Genomic DNA, 12,179 nt, shown 5'->3' on the forward strand with positions numbered 1-12,179 from the left:
CAGAAACCATTATACTACTAACATGGGTGTTAACCAGAATTTTCATCTCACAATCCAAATGTTCTGCTAAGTGTTATAAAATACTGTTTTATTTTGTTTTGGAATATCTGGAGATTCCCAACTTCTGCGTTCCAGTTTATTGTTTCCACGTTTCTGAAGCATTTCACCTTACAATATGATACATCATGTTTAGTGTAACTACCTTTTGAGGTCAAACATACAAAAAATTAGCAAATTCTTAGTTTTATTAGAAATGGTACTTATAGGTTGTATCATCACTACATCACACTACCCACAAATTTCAAATCTGAATCACTGAACTTGTCCTGCACAAATATACATGTTATCTGATTTTATCTTTTAAGTACAACATCATACACTGATCTTGCCTTTAGTCTAGCTCAAGTTCTCCTTGTCTTATATCAGTGATACAGATCTCCATACAGTAATGTACACTACTGGAAATGGAAAAAAGAACACATTGACACCGGTGTGTCAGACCCACCATACTTGCTCCAGACACTGCGAGAGGGCTGTACAAGCAATGATCACATGCACGGCACAGCGGACACACCAGGAACCGCGGTGTTGGCCATAGAATGGCGCTAGCTGCGCAGCATTTGTGCACCACCGCCGTCAGTGTCATCTAGTTTGCCATGGCATACGGAGCTCTATCGCAGTCTTTAACACTGGTAGCATGCCGCGACAGCGTGGACGTGAACCGTATGTGCAGTTGACGGACTTTGAGCGAGGGCGTATAGTGGGCATGCGGGAGGCCGGGTGGACGTACTGCCGAATTGCTCAACACGTGGGGCGTGAGGTCTCCACAGTACATCGATGTTGTCGCCAGTGGTCGGCGGAAGGTGCACGTGCCCGTCGACCTGGGACCGGACTGCAGCGACGCACGGATGCACGCCAAGACCGTAGGATCCTACGCAGTGCCGTAGGGGACCGCACCGCCACTTCCCAGCAAATTAGGGACACTGTTGCTCCTGGGGTATCGGCGAGGACCATTCGCAACCGTCTCCATGAAGCTGGGCTACGGTCCCGCACACCGTTAGGCCGTCTTCCGCTCACGCCCCAACATCGTGCAGCCTGCCTCCAGTGGTGTCGCGACAGGCGTGAATGGAGGGACGAATGGAGACGTGTCGTCTTCAGCGATGAGAGTCGCTTCTGCCTTGGTGCCAGTGATGGTCGTATGCGTGTTTGGCGCCGTGCAGGTGAGCGCCACAATCAGGACTGCATACGACCGAGGCACACAGGGCCAACACTCGGCATCATGGTGTGGGGAGCGATCTTCTACACTGGCCGTACACCTCTGGTGATCATCGAGGGGACACTGAATAGTGCACGGTACATCCAAACCGTCATCGAACCCATCGTTCTACCATTCCTAGACCGGCAAGGGAACTTGCTGTTCCAACAGGACAATGCACGTCCGCATGTATCCCGTGCCACCCAATGTGCTCTAGAAGGTGTAAGTCAACTACCCTGGCCAGCAAGATCTCCGGATCTGTCCCCCATTGAGCATGTTTGGGACTGGATGAAGCGTCGTCTCACGAGGTCTGCACGTCCAGCACGAACGCTGGTCCAACTGAGGCGCCAGGTAGAAATGGCATTTCAAGCCGTTCCACAGGACTACATCCAGCATCTCTACGATCGTCTCCATGGGAGAATAGCAGCCTGTATTGCTGCAAAAGGTGGATATACACTGTACTAGTGCCGACATTGTGCATGCTCTGTTGCCTGTGTCTATGTGCCTGTGGTTCTGTCAGTGTGATCATGTGATATATCTGACCCCAGGAATGTGTCAATAAAGTTTCCCCTTCCTGGGACAATGAATTCACGGTGTTCTTATTTCAATTTCCAGGAGTGTATAAAGTAAAACCTTTTCTCAAGACACTGATGTGAAATTTGAATTAGAAATCCTCATTATCTTCTGATGATATGTCAAGGTCCAGAACTAATTATGATGCAATAAATAATTCATTCAAAGAGTATAGTTAGCTGTTGCCTTTTCTCCAATGATATTTACTATGAGTTCCATTTCTCTTTCATGTCCCTTGCCATTTCTGACAGAATTATAATGTCATCAATAAATCTCAAAGTTTTTATTTCCATTTCTAAATTTCTCCTTGGTTTCCTACACAGCTTGCTCAGTGGAAAGATTGAATGACATTGGGTTTAAGTTACACCCTTGCCTCACTCCCTCCTCAATAACTGCTTCCCTTCGAGTCCTACAACTGTGGTCTGGTTTCCAGACAAATTGTGGATAACATTTTGCTCCCTCTATTTTATCCCTGTTACTCTCAGAATTTCAAATAATGTTGTGGTATCCTATGACAACATTATCAGTGAGTACAATTGGAATAACTTCTACAAATACCTCACTGTAACAATGTGTTTGGATATGGAATGGAATGATCGCATACACTTAGTACTAGGTATGGTGTGTGACAGACTTTAGTTAATGCATATTACAGATAAAATACAAGATTTATTTTTGTTGTATATATTCTACTGTTGTCCTCTAATATCCACCTTGCTAGTCTAATCATAACAAATCACATTTCATTTTTCAGGGTGCCACGCGCAGTCTGCAAGCAGCTGGCTAAGAGCTTAGATCCTCCAAATGCAAGGGGAAATGACTGGCGTATGCTTGCTCGACAACTGGGTGTTGACAGGTAGTTTGCCCTTTTCATTTCTTTGTATAAGAATTAATCATAATCATGGTAGTATTCTTAATGCAAAAGATAATCAGTTATGAATAAACATCTAAATGTAAAGCAGAAAATTAGAACTCATCCTATGCATCAATATAATATTGAAAGTTGCAATGCAAAGAGTTACATAGTACAAAGAGTGAAACTACTGTTTTTAATAATAATCCCTCAGTGACTTAATTTAAAAAATATAAAAATACAAGTTAAGGGAATTATATACTCACTAATCAATATAAAGAAGTGTAAAAACTTTTTGGCTTTAAAGTAACAGATGTAAATAAGTGTATGAGGTTGTGAACACAAATACAGTGTAAAATAGAAATAAGATTGGGCGTTGTTTTGGGGAAGGAGACCAGACAGCGAGGTCTTCGGTCTCATCGGATTAGGGAAGGACAGGGAAGGAAGTCAGCTGTGCCCTTTGAAAGGAACCATCCAGGCATTTGCCTGGAGCGATTTAGGGAAATCACGGAAAACCTAAATCAGGATGGCCGGACGCGGGATTGAACCGTCGTCCTCCCAAATGCAAGTCCAGCGTGTAACCACTGTGCCACCTCGCTCAGTAGAAATAAGAAATCATTTAAGAGGTACTAGCTTGTATCAGAGTAGACAAAAAATGTGTAATAGATATTGATGAGCAACACTGAAGTAAATTTACTTGTTTACTAGAGATGCTTAATATAATGTTCTGCCTGTTATAGAACATTCTTCTGCCCTGTAGTGCACAGACTGTATCCGACAAACATATCTTAAGCTATGGCATGTTACCTGACAGACATCTCATCATTGGAATTGAAAGCAATGAAAAAAAATCCAGTTGCTCATAAATGTGTAGATGGGCTTTGCTTTGGTTCCCATATAAAGTCTGTACAGTGTGGAGGTACAATGTGCGGAGTGCATAGTTTCTTGCACAGCACGGAGTTACAATGTGCAGAGTGCATAGTTTCTTATGTCAAATGCTAAAACAATATGACATAGCTCTACTAAGTTCAGTGAAAAAAAATAATAATAGCATGATGAAGGAATCTATGAAAGAACAGAATGAAAACTCTTCCAAGTAAAGAAAATAATGGGAATACTGGAAAAATATTGCTTAGAAAACCTGCAGCTATTACTTAACAAACTATAACAAAAAAAGTGATGTCAGACACGTATTAAAATTCTAAGAGCAAAAGAAAATTATACATACTGAGGAGTGTGAGTGAGATAAACAAGTCAGAAAATTTTACAAAATTAATGATTTACAATAAAGTTATATTGACACTGGAGACCTATACAGACAGTTGTCATTCTATCAAAATACTGGTGGCAATATCTGTCATGAAAAGTATGCTAATACCTTTGTGATTTCTCTACACAGGCTCCTTGACAACAGGAATAAGGTTCTTATTTCTATTCATGTTTTTAACTATTTGTATGTCACACACTCAAGACAGAATATGGAATTGAAGCCAGAGCAAAGCCAATTAATTAAATAAATGGAAAGCTACCATGTACATTTTAATCTACTGCTATTAATTGATCTTTTGCTCAATGTAAAAGTTTGAGCTTGACTAACTGAGCTCAAATTCTGGGCCAGTTTTGCAGCATTTAACATAATGTCAGCAAATCACTTTTAGGTGACACATATGGTATGGGTAGTGCTTTTGTATTGTATGAAAGGCTCTCACTGTAAATAATATTTCAGGGGCAAGTGAATGCTTATGGAAGTTCATAATATACCTTTTGAAGCTTGGTATCGTACAGTCATATCCATATGTGTGAAATCTTTAAGTTCTGAATGCTCGTGGGAAAAGGGCTGTATTCTCAAGAAAGTGAAGTAAATTTACTTGGCATATTATCACAGTCATAATGAATGGTTACTTACCTTTCATGTAAGTATTTCTGAGGTGTGTCACTTTGTGTCATTGCTGTCACAGAAAGATGCAAGATGGCCAGTGTGATGAGACCATACATGCAGTGGTTTGTTACTTGCATTTTCAAGGGAAGTTGGTGAAGAAAATTTACAATTAAATTATTTTTGTGTATGAGACTGTGAAAATGTGGATAAGATAGTTTCATTATGGTCATCCTAACAACCCATCAAGAAGAGTCAGATCATTTCTGATAGAGGAACAAATGATTGTCAAAATTTGAAAACTTTTGTGTTGCCTGAATGTAGGAAATTTGGATCTTATGACTTATTTGTATGACACATATTCCTCATGATGGTTAATTTTCTTTCACTCTTTGTATTTTAGTACATTTTCTCTTTGTTAGCCTCCAAACAATTATCAGAGAATTTGTCATTAGAATCATTGAACAACAATCTGCACAATTTACTGCATGTGATGAAAATACCAGCCCAGTAGATCTCTAATTTGTTATGCCCATTTAAAGGGAGCAGTGCATGATATGTGCAGCAGAAAAAATGTTGGCTTCACCATCATCAACCCGAAATGAAGAAAGAGCAAATATTAGAAACACAGAAATTCTCCCCTCCCCACAAGTAAAACTTACTATGGAAGAAGTGTACTGTTAGTCGTTTGAGATCATTACTGGGGAAAATGTATAAACATAGAGGAATTTTATGAAGAGAAGGACTAACAAATGTGCAAAGTTCAGTTTTATACCATCATTCCCCTACCCACTCCCTCTTCTCCATCCAAAGATATGTACTTTACACACAGCCATTGTTTATTCCAATATGATAAAAATCTCTGCCTCTATTCCTCAGACTTGGCAAAGATGTGTTGTAAGTTCATTCAAGGTGCTGATGTACTGTATAGTATAGATTGTTTAACCCCCTTCAAAAATCCAATGAGTTCAAATCTTCCTGATCCTAAAAGATACTTTCTGTCATATTTCTTATAGATTTCTAGGTTAATGAAATTATGCACAGTAATTCCAGCGACTGCCTTTCTGGTTTAAAATTCAGCGGAAACAGCTCGTATGCCACCCACCATCATATGAGGGGGTACCCAAAAGAAACAGAACTGATTTTTTGGTGGGCAGAGCTTTTTTAGTACTGCATTTTGCCACTGGGAGTGCATAGGGTGAACACTGCAGAGTCAGTAAGCTGACAACCTTCACTGAGGAAGGTCAGCACTAGTTTCAGCAGAGTTTATAGTAATTGTCATTTTTGCAGTGGCTGATTTCATGAACAGCGTTTGACAGAGAAATTCTACTTTTGTTTATAAAAAGTGGAACAGACACTCCTGAAATGTTAAAAACAGCATAAAAGGATGATGTTATGGAGAAAACTTAAGTTTCAAAACTGATGAAATGTCAATTAATAGAAACCTCATTTTGGTCATCCTTTGATGGTCCAAACACCTGAAAATGTTGAAAGCATTCATGCAAACAACAAAGATTGGCAGTGGACTATTGAAAAAATTTTGGAGCTGTCGGGGGTGAGATGGAGTTCAGTGCAAAATTTTTACAAAAGATTTGGGAACGGCATGGTAGGCCACCAAATTCATGATGAGACTGCTGACTGTTGAGCAAAAACAAGGTCACATTGAACCATGCTGTGCTTGGAAAGAACAGCCCCAAAATGATCCAAACTTTTTCAGAAATGATCACAGGTGACGAAACTTGATGCTGTGATTACAATCCTGAATAAAAGCAAAAATCAAGCCAGTGGAAGACATTTCAAGATTCCTCTTCCAAACAAAGCTTGTCAAGTGAAATCAAACATTAAAATAATGCTGATATTCCCTACGTCCCCTCCTGGGGGCCAGACAGTTAACCAAGCTCTCTACGTGAAAATTTTGGAAAGCCTGAGCAATAGTGTGTGGTGGGAGCAGCCTGATTTGTGGCAGTCAAGTGACTGGTTTTTCTGTCATGATAATGCCCCTGCTCACACAGCCCTGTCTCTATGACAGTTCTTGACAAAAAATGATATGCCCCCTGTTCCTCACTTCTCCATACTCACCCAACCATATCCCATATACCTTTTTTTGTTTCCTGGAATAAAAAAAAAAACATTTTACTGATGTTTCTGAGGTGAAGGAAAAAAAAGACAGGGACACTGTCAAGTATCAATAAGATGAATTTAACCAATGTTTCGAAAAATGCAATAAAGCTTTAGACAAGTGTATTAGTGCATGTGGAGGGTACTTTGAACAAACACATTAAAAAATAAAATAATATCTGTATGAGACCAGTAAAGTCTCTGAAATTGTGTCATTTCATTTGCCGTTAAAAGAAAATAATTTAGTTTCTTTTGGGTACCCTATTGTATGCCTGAAAAGGATTATTCTCCTGCTTTGAAGCGACATGAAAAGTATATACTTACGGTTTCCCTCGGCTCTTTCTTCAGGTTGATCAGCATTCCCAGCACTCAACAATGCAAATCTTTAAGTTGCCCCAGTTTATCATTAATGATAATCTGATTGTCTTTAGAAACTGAAAGCTAGTGATACACTTGGTCAGCTGATACCTGGTGATAAGCTTCACTGAATCTATGGTGCAGCAACTGCAGCACAAAATCAGCTGCTATGCTTTCAGTGTGCCAATGGCTTTCACCCACTAACTTCCTCACGGATACAAATGCTGAAATTTTGCCATTTTGCTGTCCAATGTAGGATCCTCTAAAACATTGTTCATTCTATCATGAATGTGAATACTGGTTTCATCTTCGATAATGAGAAATTCTACAATAGCCTTTCATCTGATATGCACAATATTAGCCATTTTCTCAAATGGTAAAACTATTGCTACAATATGCTGATATTTTCAAAGAGTATAGAACATTGGAATACCAGTGTAAAAATCAGATTTGTTACATTACTACAAAATCTGAGCAGATGGAAAATATAAAGCATTACTTTAGTTCTGTCCTCCTTTTTGCAACTCTTGTTACTCTGTGAATGATGATCTAGACTACAACTGGTGGCACACCTGGCCAACAGCCTGAGGCTCTGCATATGCAGGGTGATTCCAGGATAGTGTTACAAAACCTTCAGGGATGATGGAAAAGGGTAATTGTATCAATTTGAGATAAGGAACCATATTCCAGAAGTGACAAGACAATAGTTATATCCAAAAATTGTTCTGATGCCTCTGACAATTGACCTCTTCTACTGCAAAACTCTTTGCTTTCTATATTTTGGGAGGATGTAGTAGGGACCAAGAAAAGAAAAAATGTGTACTAAATATGGGCTCTTAAATGCATTACCTTATGAGCTATGAGCACTTGTTCCCTAGAAGAGATGAATAAGTGCTCATAGCTTTAAGGTATGCTTCTTATAGGTCATGTTTTCTGGACATTTGTTTCTTGTCACGTTCATCTCAGTAATTTCTGGACCACAGTCCTCTACCTCAAATTGACACATTTACCATTCTCCATCGTCCCAGAAAGTATGTAAAACTATCATAGAATCACCCTGTATATTGATCTGTTTCATGGCAGTTATATTAGTCACCAGTTTGCTAGAGACAGAAACAGACTCAATCTTTTGCCACTGCAGCTAATAAAGAAGGGGCAGAAATACTATCAGTTACATAAACACTGTAGTGAAGTGCAAGATATTAGGTTCTTTCAACATATTGCTCAAATACTGGTTGTATAAACCATAAATTATTTGAGATTTACTTTTACTTGAAATTTGTTTCATAAGCAACAAGCACCATACTAACAAGAAAACAACTTCTTTAACAGTGAAAAGCTGCATGGAGTCCTTGGAATGTTTTTCTATCATTTTTTGCATGTCCCAGATATATGAACTCACTTTTAATAAATGAAAATGAAATTATTTGAGTATGTGTTCAGCATTCCATGGAAGCCTGATCAATTTCTTTTCTTTTAAAGGTACATCAACTATTTTGCAACTAAAGCTAGCCCCACAGAGCACATTCTAGATTTATGGGAAGCAAGGCACAGGGAACCTTCTGCTGTTCCTGATCTGCTCAATGTGCTGCGGCTGATGGGGCGCTCTGATGCTGCAGCTCTCCTTGAACGAGAACTTGGTGCTTGGATCTAAAAGCTTAGAGACACAGACACATTAATTGCTTTTGGCACTTTCTACAGACACTGCAGTACTCTTGTGGTACTGATAACTGAAGGTACCAATAAGCTAAGACATGAGGTTCTGCTTCCTGCCATAGAGACTGAATATTTCACAGAAAACAGCTCCTTACTGGTGGGAGTAACTATTTGTGTAATACATTTTAAGACTGTTACGGTGCATACAGTGTTGTGGATGAAAGTGTGCTGGAAAAAGCTATTAAACAATTATAACTTCTTTAGTTACAGAGTACATTCTGAAATCAGAGATTTAGGAATCCATATGTAGTGTCGTATGTGTAAAAGCTCATTGAAATTAACAGAAAGTAGTTTGAATCAAGAACATTTGGAATCTGTAAGTTATATTGTGTATTTTTTGAGTCACTACAGTACTGATGTTATATGGATTATGACTACTGTGTATTACGTAACACTACCTGTGGGTTCAAAACAATAGGTCATATTACAATAAGCATAAATATGTATTGCATTTTTATACTGTATGAGTAATGAAGACAATGTAGTTCATCTTGAGTTATAAATACAACACAGCTGATACTGAAAGAAATGTGCCTTACATTAATGTAATTTTTGCAGATACATTCAGAATTTTTTTAATGCTCAGATTTCCAGTTTTATTTCATAAACAGCAGTTGGCAGAGGGTGACAGGATTTGAATTATTTTTAAAAACATCTACAGGATTGTCAAACCCATAGTGCATCCACTAAGTACAAAAATAGTGCTTATTTGTCCACAGATGAAGCTTCATTAGCCATCAGCTCCAGTATATAGTAGTTCTGGGACCAAAATAAGTATATTTTATATTTATTTTCAAAGTTTTGCCCAGAAAATCAAAAGAATGTACACAGTTTGAGGAAACTGGATTATGTTACAAGATTTTGTAAACCAGTGGATATTATATGGAAATTATATCAGAAAGTAATCTTACTTTTTGAACTGTCTTGAAAATGAAGCTGTTTCCACTTTTAGAATAAATACATGTAACACTTTCATTTGATATTTTTTTGTAGATATAAATATGCATATTTAGCTTTCACATTGCTTCTGGAAAACAAAATTTAATGCATCCTGGATTTATACCAACTGCCTTGCAGACATGTAGATCTCAACTAAATTTTGTAAATCAGATAGTGTCTTCTGAGGTTTAAACATCTTTGCTGTGTGAATATCTCATGAAAGTTTCTGTTTTCAGTCAGGCAACTTTAACAGTGCAGTACTGAATATATAACAAATGAAATCCGGGATGCTACCTATTTTACCACTTAAGAATCAACTGTTGTCATCCTGCAGTCAATATTTACAAATAAAATGAATACTAGTAAGCATTTGTGTGTGGAATAGCTCCAAATATCTTCTGATGTGTTACAGTCTCCAAAACCTCGTTCATGGATAGAAAAAAACTAAAGAAAAATGTTTTTCACAGCCTACTTACGTAATCTACAGTTTTACCTTCTTACTACATTTGTGCTTCTAATATACTGGATAAGCTGCAATGATTATAGAATTTTGTGTTGTCCCCTGCACCCTCAATAGGCATATTGCTGTTATGTTTGTAAATTATTTATTAATTGGAAACATGTTTATTAGGTGTCATGAATTTTGATTGTAAAGAAGAAAGTGTTTTCCATGCCTATGAATGTGGCAAAATTTGTTAGTCAGACATGCTATGACTAACGAAGATTCATACAAAATTTAGTGTATCTCTCCATTTCCTTCATTTCAGTTACATGTTTGACTCACTTCTGATCCATGAGTCATTCTATGGTGATTGTTAAATATTTAAATTATAAAATATAACTATAGAAATTCTGCAGTTTTACAAATCAGCTGTGATGCTGTAAAGTGTTAGCGATTATACATTTAAATGACTGGTTGACGTACCACTTGGAGGAATAGGGACCTATTGTAATAGTAAACTGACTTTATTATTTTTTGTACAGTGAGATGATTTTCTCTGTAGTGGGACTAAAACAATTACTCAGAACTGCTGCATCTAATCAATTCAATGTTGCTCAATTTTGTCACTATCTTCTGAAGTATGCTTCTGCATATTTACTTCTTGTATTGGGGTAACATGTCATTCAGCACAGGGCCAGCAGAACTACCCTCTCAACCCCTGTTAGGTACATCAATTTAAAATTTAAAGTCTGTGTCATGGTTACCATCACATCTTATGTTTGGTTTCTTTTTGTTAAGTAGCTAATGGATTACAAAACAATAAGGGAAATGTTGTGATGCAATTACATTTCTCTTTTGTACCTATTCATTTATTGTGTTAGTAACATAAGAACACAGAAGACTGTTAATGACAATGGAATTCCTTTATTTGTTCCAAGAGAAAGCTCAAGTCTCCCCTTGTATTGAATAACATGTTCCCAAATCTGTTGTTTCATGTTGGCATTTTCCGTAATGGTAATTTGAAGATGAGGTTCTTTGAAAAGAGAAGTACAAACTAAAAATGCTTGTCTTATCTGCAGCTCTGTCTGGTTCTGTATCATTCAGGAAGCTCAGAAACTACTGCTCAGAAATAAAATGATACATGTACTCTAATTGGTTTTAGAAGTACATGATTTCTGTGACCATCACATACATTTAAAACCCATAACATATAGTTTTGACTTACATGTCTTTAAATAAACCGTCTCAAACTGGATGTGTGAAGATTCCAAAAGAAAGTATATGCCTAAATGTGTGGGCTGCTGTTGTTTTTGTGTAAGACATGGTAATGTGTGTATAGCTTATGTTTCTTTTGTTACTGCTTACTGTCACTTGTTAGGCCAGCACGCATGATGGACTGTTTGTTCTGCTGTTAAAATTCGTTTATATTTAGAGTTGTTTTATATTGTAACAAAGTCAATTAAAGATATAAACAGATAGAGTAAATATGTTTGTACAGAGTTTCTACATAAAGTCAGAACTATTTTGCTTGTATGTATGTACATTTTGTGTTTCTGTTAGATAATGAGAGAACTGTACTTTAGTTTAACCATAATAAAATAAAGCTGTCATTAAAAATTCATGTTTTTAGTGTTCTAACTATAAAGTCATATAATCTGAAGACCATAATATAATATCTTGATTTATATGTGTAAATGCTTTGCAGTGAGTTTTTGAACATTCAGATAAGATTTAATTGTGCCATAAACTATATTTATTTTTGAGACATGCATTCCAAGAAAGAATGCATAGTGCATGACATTCCATTGAAATAACTGGAAATGGAAAACAGTCTTAACTGAACAGCAGAGCTGTAAATAGTTGTGGTTTCCTGGAAGTAATCACATGAACCCTTTCATGAAACTAGTCATAAAGAGATGTGAAACATCCAACTTTTAGCCAGCATCAGGTAGAAAATCTGAACTTGAAGGTACATGACAAATTTTTGTACTGGACTATGCTCCTACCCAGCAGCTATTTCCCCATCAACTAATCACAAAAGACATTAAAT

The 12,179-nt window shown here is 37.4% G+C and overlaps 1 protein-coding gene across 2 annotated transcripts in view; it reads left to right on the forward strand.

Moving 5' to 3' along the window:
• The window catches only part of LOC126284394 (netrin receptor UNC5C), a 1,047,805-nt gene extending 1,036,055 nt beyond the window's left edge, over nucleotides 1–11,750 (forward strand). For both annotated transcript variants that reach the window (XM_049983291.1, XM_049983290.1), the window contains 2 exons: nucleotides 2,583–2,684; nucleotides 8,515–11,750. In XM_049983291.1, the coding sequence (XP_049839248.1) occupies nucleotides 2,583–2,684; nucleotides 8,515–8,686 (274 nt within the window). In that variant the 3' untranslated portion in view covers nucleotides 8,687–11,750. The remainder of the gene's footprint in view (nucleotides 1–2,582; nucleotides 2,685–8,514) is intronic.
• Nucleotides 11,751–12,179: the final 429 nt, after the last annotated feature.

This window comes from Schistocerca gregaria, chromosome 8 (assembly GCF_023897955.1).
Source record: "Schistocerca gregaria isolate iqSchGreg1 chromosome 8, iqSchGreg1.2, whole genome shotgun sequence".
Classification (NCBI taxonomy): domain Eukaryota; kingdom Metazoa; phylum Arthropoda; class Insecta; order Orthoptera; family Acrididae; genus Schistocerca; species Schistocerca gregaria.